The 12,500-nt window shown below is 41.2% G+C and overlaps 2 protein-coding genes across 2 annotated transcripts in view; both read left to right on the forward strand.

Moving 5' to 3' along the window:
- Positions 1-6,056, forward strand: part of LOC120564833 (malate dehydrogenase, cytoplasmic-like) — a 27,375-nt gene extending 21,319 nt beyond the window's left edge. Inside the window, exons 7-9 of the mRNA XM_039810077.1 lie at positions 394-578; positions 2,157-2,270; positions 5,895-6,056. Coding sequence (XP_039666011.1) covers positions 394-578; positions 2,157-2,270; positions 5,895-6,041 — 446 coding nt within the window. The 3' untranslated portion in view covers positions 6,042-6,056. The remainder of the gene's footprint in view (positions 1-393; positions 579-2,156; positions 2,271-5,894) is intronic.
- Positions 6,057-11,025: 4,969 nt separating this feature from the next.
- The window catches only part of LOC120564849 (UTP--glucose-1-phosphate uridylyltransferase-like), a 35,870-nt gene continuing 34,395 nt past the window's right edge, over positions 11,026-12,500 (forward strand). The window contains exon 1 of the mRNA XM_039810088.1: positions 11,026-11,223. The gene's annotated coding sequence lies outside the window, so the exon portion shown is untranslated. The remainder of the gene's footprint in view (positions 11,224-12,500) is intronic.

Below are 12,500 nucleotides of genomic sequence, written 5' to 3' on the forward strand. Positions count from 1 at the left end.
AGAGACACACACAGAGAGAGACACACACACACACACAGAGAGACACACAGAGACTTCTGTCTTTTTCATAAAATATGACTCAAACCGACTAATCGATTTATCAAAATAGTTGGCGATTAATTTAATAGTAAACTAATTTATTCATGTTTTCAGCTCCAGTACAAATGTTTAAAAACAGACGATTGAATGGGGAATATGCAAAAATATTGACCTATTTAATATTTATGTACATTTAATAATAATTTTTCATTAATGATCGGCAAGTGACATCACATTTTATTTACCGCTGTAGCATCGCCAATAACTGTATATTTTACAAATGAGCAGAAAACATTTTATTTTATTTTTGTATGATTTTAATCTTAATCCCCGGCGCTGCTGTTTGTGTCCCTGGCCTGCAGGTGGCGATGCGCTGCGGCGTGTCCTCCGACAAAGTGAAGAACGTCATCATCTGGGGGAACCACTCGTCCACCCAGTACCCCGACGTCCACCACGCCAAGGTCAACCTGCACGGCAGCGAGACGCCCGCCTACGACGCCGTGAAGGACGAGACCTGGCTCAGAGGAGACTTCATCTCCGTGAGTGCTCGCCGCTTCTCGTTTTGGTTTCGTTCTGAGGTCGCCATTCTGCAAGTCAGCGATTTGACTTTTGATTTTGAAGGTCCAGTGTGTAACATGTTGTCACTACCCAAAGTGAGAAGAGTGCAAATGTGAGTCGAGCATGCTCAGATTTAAACTGTTTACGGCATAGCGTGTCTTACTGAAATTTGTGAAATCTGTAAAATAATAAACTTTTCTCTTTACATACTATACCAGAAGATGGAAATCATTTCGAAAACGTTTTAGCCATCTATGATTGTTAGATTGCTAACGTTGGCTCAAAACGCCATTCAAGTGACAGCCAATGTTGTGTTTGATTGCTAACTTGTAGCTAGCAGTCATTTCAAAAAAGTTTTAGCTCTCTGTGATTGTTTTATTGCTAACGTTAGCTCAAAATGCCATTAGCATCTAGTAGGCTACTTGATTGCTAACGTTAGCTCAAACTGCCGTTAGCATCTTGTAGGTTACTTGTCGCAAAGTGACTCATGCGCAACTCACATCTGCACTCTACTCACTTTGGGTAGTGACAACATGTTTAGTTGTTCATTATCTAAATCTGTGTTGCCCCGTTCACCAACTTGTCCTTTATTCATGAATATTGACCACCACCATCAATTCAAAGTATTCCTGTTGGCTTGAAATTTTACATTTGCATTTGCATGAACTGGGGTAGACGCTCTATATTCATGCGCCATCTTGAAATACGGTAGCCAGTAAGGGACATGGGGACATAACTGCTGCGCCTTTCTGCTAATGCTGCTAACGGGTATCGTAGCTTCCCGGCCCCCGGCAAGTTTGAAGAAGGAAACATGGAGGACCACACGTATTCAAAATCCAGATTTCAACAACATGGGTGACGTCCCATAGCCCTTAAACTGACTCCTCCACTTACCTTCCTTCAAATCAGTGGAAGAGAGAGGAAGGGAGCAAATGTGTTTTGGAGAATGAGATGTCCTGTCCTTTAAAGCATCACCTGAATAGTCAGGTGTTGTGTGTGTGTGTGTGTGTGTGTGTTATTCCGATGCCGAACCGGTACTTTTAAAGCTATTCCGATTCCTGAAATGACGTCAAAGAAAGGCTTCTGTTTTGGTGAACCCAGAGTGGAAAATATGGCATTTTAAAAGTAGCCTACGTAGCTAACGGTAGACTACAGAGAGAGGGTGATTATTTTTACGTCCGAAAAAATCTGTAGTCGTAAAAGCCGTGGCAACGCTACGACGCCAAGCAAACCAATAACTGTTGTTGAGGTCTTCGTCGTCGCAACTTGTAGTTGCGTTTCTGGGGAGGTGCAAGTCGGGCTACGACGTAGGGTCTGTATTTCAAGTTGAAATCAAAAGCTCACTTCGATCGATTTTTGGATCTAAAATGGAAATCGTGACGCCCCTGTTCTGAAGTGAAAGGGAAGGACGTCTACAAAGATCTTTTGGGGTCATTTTAGTAGACGGAAAGTAAGTTTTTCTTCCACGTCTCGATCTTTTGGGCTTTGTTCTCCTCCTTCAGGTTTTTCACTTTCTGTCCTCTTTTTCTAACCTTCTTCTCTTCGTCTTCGTCCTGCAGACGGTGCAGCAGCGCGGCGCCGCCGTCATCAAAGCCAGGAAGCTGTCCAGCGCCATGTCTGCCGCCAAGGCCATCTGCGACCACATGAGGGACATCTGGTTCGGCACCAAGGAGGTCAGTGTGGACGGAAAGAGAGACAGATGTCAAATATCAAAAGTGACTCTGAAACGGAGTATTTTAACCTAAATAGAAAATAATAAAAAAAATAAATCAATCATACATCAATATAACTTAAATAAAAAGAAAAAATCTCTTCAAGCAACAACTGAAGTCAAACGAGTGAACTCTTCTGGCGCGTTCACACCAAGGCTCATCGCTTTCTGGAATCCGGCAGCGCGATTCCAAACAATTGGCGCAAGTTAAGTTAAAATATTTAAAACTTGAGCGAGAAATTTTAGCTGCGTCTGAAAAGCCGATCGTTGTTTAGAAAGGAGTTTTCTTTGGAGGGAAGTAAGCAGGGAAGTTTGACTAGCTGGTGTATTCTGACAATGATATTTAGAGTATGTGTTTACGGAGCAGCTCCGATGCTAGCAGAGCCCTGATGGAACCAAACTCCATCCAGAAAACAAGCATTTTAATAACCGTTTGCTTGTCGTCTAGCTGACAGACCTGATAAAGTATGGATTCAGACTTCTTACAAATCGGCATCATGATGTTATTTCGACATACAGTACAGGCCAAAAGTTTGGACACACCTTCTCATTCAATGAGTTTCCTTTTTATTTTCATGACTATTTACATTGTAGATTCTCACTGAAGGCATCAAAACTATGAATGAACACATATGGAATTATGTACTTAACAAAAAAGTGTGAAATAACTGAAAACATGTCTTATATTTTAGATTCCTCAAAGTAGCCACCCTTTGCTTTTTTGATAACTCTGCAAACCCTTGGTGTTCTCTCAATGAGCTTCATGAGGTAGTCACCTGAAATGGTTTTACCTTCACAGGTGTGCTTTGTCAGGGTTAATTAGTGGAATTATTTCCCTTATTAATAAAAAAAGCAAAGGGTGGCTGCTTTGAAGAATCTAAAATATAAGACATGTTTTCAGTTATTTCATACTTTTTTGTTAAGTACATAATTCCATATGTGTTCATTCATAGTTTTGATGCCTTCAGTGAGAATCTACAATGTAAATAGTTATGAAAATAATAAAAAAACGCATTGAATGAGAAGGTGTGTCCAAACTTTTGGCCTGTACTGTACATTTTATTTATTTTAAGATTTATTTTTGGCGCTTTTCCGCCTTTTTATTTGATAGGACAGCTTAGGTGAGAAAAGAGAGAGAGCAAGGGAAGACCTGCAGGAAATCATCACAGGTTGGCTTTGAACCCTGGACCTCTGCGTCGAGACATTAACCTCTCAGTGTATGTGCGCCTGCTCTACACACTGAGCCAACCCGGCCACATTTCGACATCCTTTTTAATCTGTTTATTGCAACAACAAGAAAGGCACAATCTAAACTTCAAGTCGCGCTGGAAGTGGCAGATATCAGACGTAACGTTTACTGCCTGGAGAAGGCAGTAAAACTGTACACCAGGCTGTGAATGTTTCTGTCTGACAGGGACGAAGGCCACATTTTTTGCATTTTTTATTTATTTTTTTTATCTCTGAAAGCCTGGGAAGAAGTGTAACGTGTAGCCAAAGGGAAGTTTTCAAGGACTTTAGATTCACTTAAACTGAAAAACAAACCGGAAATGTTAAAACATTAGTTACAAGTCGATCGTCGACGTCCAAAAAAACAGATTTGACCATTTGTAGTACGATGATGATGCTACTGTGTCGTCTTTTATCAGTTTGTTCTCGCTTATAAATAAAGTTAATAAGAAGAAGAAATACATTTATGCAACGTGGCATCATGGCTTTGCGTAAACATACACGGCCACTTTTCCTAAAGTCAAGTGGCGTGTTATCTGTACGCATTTTGAGCTTTCCTCGTGTACGTCTACGCTGTATACAGGGCGTGTAAACATACACGCCACGTGGCGTCTTATCGCGAGAACGCTGTCACTACCCAAAGTGAGTAGAGCGCAGATGTGAGTCGCGCATGCGTCACTTTGCGACAAGTAACCTATAAGATGCTAACGGCGGTTTGAGCTAACGTTAGCAATCAAGTAGCCTACTAAATGCTAACGGCGTTTTGAGCTAACGTTAGCAATCAAGTAGCCTACTAGATGCTAATGCCGTTTTTAGCTAACGTTAGCAATCAAACAATCACAGAGAGCTAAAACGTTTTAGAAATGACTGCTAGCTACAAGTTAGCAATCAGACACAACAAAGGCTGTCACTTGAATGGCGTTTTGAGCTAACATTAGCAATCTAACAATCACAGAGAGCTAAAACGTTTTTGAAATGACTGCTAGCTACAAGTTAGCAATCAGACACCACAAAGGCTGTCACTTGAATGGAATTTTGAGCTAACGTTAGCAACCAAACAATCATAGAGAGCTAAAACGTTTTAGAAATGATTTCCAACTTCTGTTATAGTATGTAAAGAGAAAAGTTTATTATTTTACAGATTTCACAAATTTCAGTAAGACACGTTATGCCGTAAACAGTTTAAATCTGAGTATGCGCTACTCACATCTGCCCTCTACTCACTTTGGGTAGTGACAACGTCACACACGGGTTGGGTTTGGGAAAAGAACATTGGGAAAGGCTTTAGTAACACAAAAAACAACAAAACACGACTGTGACCAACGTCCCACGCTTAGGAAAACAAACTGTTGGAAAGAAACTTTGGGGGAAGGCTTTAAAAAAAGGTCCTTTTTTATACTACTCGCTACGGTGAAAATTCACTCGTAATGTAGGTCAGTGGCGGCCGAACAGCGTTCATAACCACGCTAAAAAGCAATTACGCGTCTTGATGACACGGGAAAACGGCATACGAATTGGCCACTTTATGACAGCAGTCTGATTTATGACGTTCTTTTGAATTTGGGGATTTTTCTTAGTAAATGGACTGTTTTTTTCTAGTCTTAACGACTACTCAGAGCGCTTTAACATAGTACAGGAACCATTCACACACTGTGGCCGAGGCTGCCGTACAAGGAGCCACCTGCTCATCAGATAAACACTCACACACATTTGCAACTCGGGGTTCAGTGCCCAAGGACACTTCGGCATGGAACTACAGGGCCAGGGATCGAACCACCAACCTTCCGATTGGCAGGCGACCTCTCTACCACTTAGCCGCAGCCGCCCCAAACGTGTCCAAAAGTGGAAACTGTATTTGCAGCATGATTGGTGTACACATTACACATTAAAACTAATCCAGGCTCATTCTTCCAGAAGCCAGATTGCTTTCAGCCTGATCAAAACTGCAAAAAGAAATCTCAAGAATTTATTTCAAAACGTTCATGAAGAATTCTTTTATAAAACAGGTACACAAGTTAGATTTCACGTCTCTTTTCCGACGGTCAGGAAGTTGACCGCAGTTTTTAACAGATTGTAAAACAACAATTTTTTTTTAACCGAATCTTACTTTACATTAACTTAGATTTAAATTTCTCTCACTTTGCTGACGTTCCTTTTATACACTTACACAGTAGCTTGTTTCTTACTCTTATTTTTGGCTTAAAGTTGACTGTGAGCAACTTAACAATTTCCCTGAGGTATCAATAAAGTATTCTGATTCAGTATCTGATGGTTGTTGTTGACATGTTGTTGTTGACATGTTGTTGTTGTTGACATGTTGTTAATTCAAACTGACTGAAGTTGCGTGTCCTGCCGACAGGGTGAGTTCATCTCCATGGGCGTGTACGCTGCCGGAAACTCCTACGGCATCCCAGAGGACCTCATCTACTCCTTCCCCGTCGAGATCAAGGTCAGTTCAACCAATCAGCTGCCTGCTGTGCGTGCGTGCGACTATTTGGTGATTTAAAAAAAAAAAAAAAAAACTGATTTCCCTCACATTAGTATATTTAGTAGTTTATTTAGGAGTCCTCACTAAAATAATAAATTATTGTCAGAACATAGGAACATTAAAATATATTAAAGTTCTGATGAATAAAATGTATAAACATACAAACTTTAGATATGAGACTTAAAGGCCTTTGAACAATATCCACAAAAACAAATCTGTGTTCCCAACAGAGACGTTGTAGAGCGCCCTCTGGTGGACAAACTATGCAATGCCAACACTCATTTTATTTAATTTTTAAAATATTCATTTATCGGCCATTACAAATGCTGATACCGATAGTTTGGAAAATGCCTAATATCATTTTATCATCTGTTTAGCGATAATACATACCTTTGTAGGCGGGGGGTGGGGGGTGGGGGGGGGGGTTATATTAGGGGGGCATGTAGGTATTAGGGCCATGTAGGTAATATTGGGGCCATGTAGGTAATATTAGGGCCATGTAGGTAATATTAGGGCCATGTAGGTATTGTGGCCATGTAAATTGCATGTAGTGATTATATATTGGGCATGTAGGTGTAAATTGGAGGCACATGCCATGTAGGTGGTAATATTGGGGCCAGTAGTATTGTAATATTGGAACCATGATAGGTGTATTAGCCATGTAGGCATTAATGATATAGTAGTAAATGAGCCATGTGGGTATTAGCCATATGTATTGGGGCCATGTAGATGGTAAATATTGGAGCCATGTATTAATTATTGGAGCCATGTAGGGTGGGGTCATGAAGTGGTAATATTGGGACATGTAGTGGTAATATTGGGGCCAGTAGGTTATTGGGGCATGTATTATTGGGGCCATGTAGGTGGTAATATTGGGGCCATGTGGTGGTGGGGGGGGGGGGGGGGGGGGGGGGGGGGGGGGGGGGGGGGGGGGGGGGGGGGGGGGGGGGGGGGGGGAGAACATTCTATTGGGGCATGATATTGAGACCATCACATGAACACACAGAAGACACAGTGGATATAGTGTATCACAGTAAACACAACACAAGTACATATAAACAAAACACACAGAGACAATCCTAACGAAAGCTTGAGAGAAACACATCCAAAATGGTTGGTTAAAAATGTAAAAAGCCAATAATGTGCCTATAATGAGGGCGGAGTCTGACTTAAAGAAAGATCGATTATATCTCAGAGTATTAAGACTAAAAGACTAAAACGCAGAATCAGAAGTTTAAACTGGGTTTCCGCGTTTCTTTGCCCGCACAGAACAAAGCAGTGGAAAATCTCTTCGTCAGACGGCGCTCCCCAAAGCGACAACCCAGCCAAGATGGACGCGGCGCGCGAAGAGGTAGTGGAGGAGGGGACACCGACGGCTGTGGACTGCTGAGGAACCCCAGGACAACGACTGGTAGTAGACCAGAGACCGCCCGCACTGTGGAACGCATGAGCCTGCATGTGTGTAACTGGCCTCTAGTGTGGGTGGAAGTTTTTTTGAATAGGTGAACACCCTGGATGGACGACCACAACCTGGCCTCCTCCGTCTGTCTGTCTGTCTGTCTGTCTGTCTGTAAGACACTGAGAGAATGTCTCTGTCGTTAGATGATAGCACGCTAGCTGTCCAGAAACTGTTTTCGGAAAACATGTTATCACCAATAAAACATCGTTGAAACTGACCCACCACAAATCAGTTCTCCTTTCTTTGATGTTCACAAGTCTCGTTATTGGGGCGACCTCCAGCTCGCCCAGTAAGGTGCCCCATGTAGGCTGTCCTTTGCAGCAGCGTGGGTTCGAATCCGACCTGCGGCCCTTTTTTCTCTCTCTCTCTCTCTCTCTCTCTCTCTCTCTCTCTCTCTCTCTCTCTCTCTCTCTCTCTCTCTCTCTTTCTCTTCCCCCTACCTTTCTTCTATCCAGTCCTTCCAGAAAAATGTGGAGTTTTTTTTGTGATTGTTGGGGGCAAAAATCCTTGATTATGCGGCACGTTTTCTTAAAAAATGCGATTGGAATATGCTATATATGATATTTATGCAATTTTATGCGATGAAATTGCGGGAACTTGCAAAAATTGCGGTTTCATCATGGCTTCATTGCGGGGTTTGCAGCTTTTCGATAATGTTCACGTCGCGTAATTACATCACTTCATAACGTTCCCATGGCAACAGGGGAAAATGATATATATTATGGGACTTTTTTTGCAACGAAAATGTGGGGGTTATAAAATCGTGCAAGCGCCGCATATTTTGTGTGGAAATTGGCAATTTATGCTGCGGAAGTGCACCGTATTTGAAAAAATGGCTAATAATAAAATTTATAATTTAATAAAAATAATAATTGGCTGATTATGCGTTGAATTATGCGATCACATAATCAAGTTTTTCTGGAGGGACTGCCTATCCACTGTCCTTTCCCTATCCACTGTCACTATCAAATTAAGGGAAAAGCCCCAAACTATAGCCTTATTAATTACATTAAAGGCACGTACCTAGGTGTAATTTACAGGGGGGATGGGGGGGGGGGGGACAGGCCAGTGCAACCCCTCCCCACCCAAAAAAAAAAAGACAAGAATGAACATTTTAAAACACCACCGTTTGTATTTAAAAAAAAAAAAAAAAAAAAAGCCTTTTTTTAACATCGAAGGCAGGGGAATACAGATGTTAAATAGCCTTTTGGCTAATTCTGGCTTTTTTTAACCCATGGGAAATCATGTGTTTTATTAATTTGCGCTGTCCCCTTTCACAAATACACTAAACTCAGCGTCTGCACAGTTTTCACACATTTTGCCGCTTGTGAGGATTTTGGCGGCAAACTACGGCTGCAACTGATTATTTTTATCGTCCACTTGCTTATTTTTATTTTTTCACCATTGACTTTACATTGAAAAATGGTATTCAACTACATTACATGACATGTCATTTAGCTGTTGCTTTTATCCAAAGGGACTTCCAATTAAGTGCTTTCAACCCTGAAGGTGCAAACTCCAGACAACAAGTAGTAAGTGCAGGTTTTCTTTCAAACAAATTTGCCAAAATATCAGTTTTTTTTTTTTTGTTGCCAGAAAGTGTAAAAACAGAGGTTAAGTTGAATTTTTTTTTTATTTCTGACTATCCTTAAATGAATTCTCTGTGGCAAACGCTTCTGTCAACGACTGCAACTGACTGATTATTTTCATTGTTGATCAATCTGTCGATTTTTATTTTCTGGATGAATGGATGAGTTGTTTTGGTCTAAAATAACGATCAGTGTTTCCCCAAAAAAGCCCAAAAATGACATCCTCAAATGTCTCGTTTAGTCCACAACTGAAAGATATTCAGTTTCCTGTCCCAGAGGAGAGAAGACACTAGAACAGTATTCACATTTAACACGCTGACATCAGAAGTTTCTGGATGTTTGTTCCAGGTCTTTGGTACACAGAAACTTTCGGTCCTCGGCTGAACCAGAAGTTGTTCAGTCTCTCCTCGGTGAAAGATGTCTCACACACAGATGCATCTATGGTCTCACACACAGATGCATCTATGGTCTCACACACAGATGCATCTATGGTCTCACACACAGATGTATCTATGGTCTCACACACAGATGCATCTATGGTCTCACACACAGATGCATCTATGGTCTCACACACAGATGCATCTATGGTCTCACACACAGATGCATCTATGGTCTCACACACAGATGCATCTATGGTCTCACACACAGATGCATCTATGGTCTCACACACAGATGCATCTATGGTCTCACACACAGATGCATCTATGGTCTCACACACAGATGTATCTATGGTCTCACTGCTCTTATTTCTGCCCTGAGGAGCTATAGGAGAGGATACACAAGAGCAGTCTACACACACTCTCTCATACACACACACACACTCTCTCATACACTCACACACACTCTCATACACTCTCACATGCTCTCTTATACACTCACACACACACTCTCATACACACACACTCTCTCATACACTCACACTCTCATGCACTCACACTCTTTCTCTCATACACTCTCATACACTCACACTCACTCTCTCTCTCACACACTCATACACACACTCACTCACACAATTCTCTCTCTCACACACACACACACACACACACACACACACACACACACACACACACACACACACACACACACACAGCTGACTATTCAGGTGATGCTTTAAAGGACAGGACATCTCATTCTCTAAAACACATTTGCTCGTTTCCTCTCTCTTCCACTGATTTGAAGGAAGTTAAGTGGAGGAGTCAGTTTAAGGGCTATGGGACGTCACCCATGTTGTGTTTTGATCCTGGGCTCGATGGCCTCTATTTTAAGGTGCAAACAACACGTGCGTGTCCTGACAAGGCAGACTCTGCTTCACAGTATTGATGCTTTTTATCATATTTTTTTTTAATTTAAATTCAACCGCCACTACAATAAAATCCTGAAATCCAATAAGTAAACTGATGGGTGATTTCTATCGGGCCCTGTTTGGTTTCTATCTACCTGGACGTGATGGGGTCACGTCCTTCAGTATTTTGCAGTGGATGATTTTAACCACGTGGAGGCAGCATCGATCCAAACTCAACATTATTGGATACCTGAGAATGTTTTTAGTGTGTTATGTATGTAATTAATCATTCATGTATTCCGTTGTTTATTCAAAATCTCGGGGGTTTGAGAATATTTATAGTGCACTTATTTGGAAAACATAATTTGCAGTTGTAAGAAAAAATAAATTGGACATGAAACCGAATGAAACATAAAGTGACAAAATATAAAGTAAAATGTATTCAAAAATAAATATGTTAATACAGTTTAAATAAAAACTGTATTTACATACAATAAAATACAATAAATGACGTATTTGTAGTAGTAAAAATAGACCGAGTTGAGTAGGCGGGATATATTCGAAACTCCCTCTGATTGACGGATTTCTTCCACCAATTACCGTTCTACTTTAACCCTCGTGCGCGCCACGTCACTAGCGTTCGGCTCCCCCCGGCTGTTTGCTAGCAACAGCCAGGCGGAGGCTGTCAGCTTTAAGAAGCTAACAGCGACAGCAGGAGGATTGAAGCTGCGCTTTCCAACCGTTTAACTCGACTTTTTGTGTGTAAAACGGAGTCCTCCGGGTCCGAACGGTAGTCTGTCCCGGTCTGACGTTGTCCCGAGGATCTCCCGGTAACGTTAGTTACGTTACTTTGACTGACAGAGTGCTCAGGTGGGTGACGTGACGTGGCTTCGTGAGACAGACCTAGTGGCTGTTTTTGTGCACGATAAGTCTGTCAAAAAACGTGTCGTTGTCTGCAGCACTGCTTCTGCCCTGCGTGTGTGTGCACGCGCGTGTGTGTGTGTGTGTGTCACCAACACAGAAAAATAGAAATTACCACAACAACAACAAAATAATTGCATATACTTCAAAATATCTGAAGATTACACGTGACTTTTCTTCTGAACAAGGTTAGCAGCTTTCAGCAACAAGACATCCCATAGTGCTTTGTGTAAGACAGATATAAAAGAAACCAAGGCAACATAAAACGATATAAACAGGATTTTAAACGGGGTTAGGCCTACGTTGGAACACAAATAAGCCAAAATAGGCCAATAAATTAGTAATAAACAATCAAAAACCTACAAAGTAGTTCTAGGATGCAAGCCAGGAAGACATTAGTTGCTTTAGAGAGGAATTAATGTGGCATTTGTGTGATTTTTTTTTTTTTTTGGAGAAGTAAACTTAAATCTACAACTGTGATAGTTTGAAGTGGATTTAAATACAATTAAATCAAAAGAACTGTTCCTCATTTTCCTGCTGATGCACTGAAGACCCTGTGCGTGTTTATCCGGACCACACTTAGATGACATTGACCGTAAATAGATTTTTAAAAGACTCCGAATAATTATTGATTTGACCTTTTAACACATGAGACGTAAAGGGCAAGATAAAGGTCAGCATCACTGGGGAAGTTATTCACATGGCAGCTACACATGCAACAATATAAACTACAGAATTATATCATATATATATATATATATATATATATATATATATACAATTGAGCAGCCGTAACGATACGAAGGAAAATATGTGATAACATTGTTAGATAACTAGATAACATTATTACTTAATAATAAATAAATTAACAGATACTGTATTAAGTGTACTCAGTTCTAATAGCCCGATTAGGAGTGTGTGATGTTGAGTGGGCTGCACACACACACACACACATACACACACACACACACACACACACACACACACACACACACACAAAGACAGAGACACAAAGACAGAGACACAAACACATGCATGTGCATGTGCATGAACGGGCACATAAGCACACACCACACACACACACACACAAGGACAGAGACATACACACACATGCATGTGCATGAACGGGCACACACACACACATGCACGCACAGCCACACACACACACACACCACACACACACACAAAGACAGAGACACACACACATGCATGTGCATGAACGGGCA

The sequence above is a fragment of the Perca fluviatilis genome, chromosome 1 (genome assembly GCF_010015445.1).
Source record: "Perca fluviatilis chromosome 1, GENO_Pfluv_1.0, whole genome shotgun sequence".
Taxonomy (NCBI): Eukaryota; Metazoa; Chordata; class Actinopteri; order Perciformes; family Percidae; genus Perca; species Perca fluviatilis.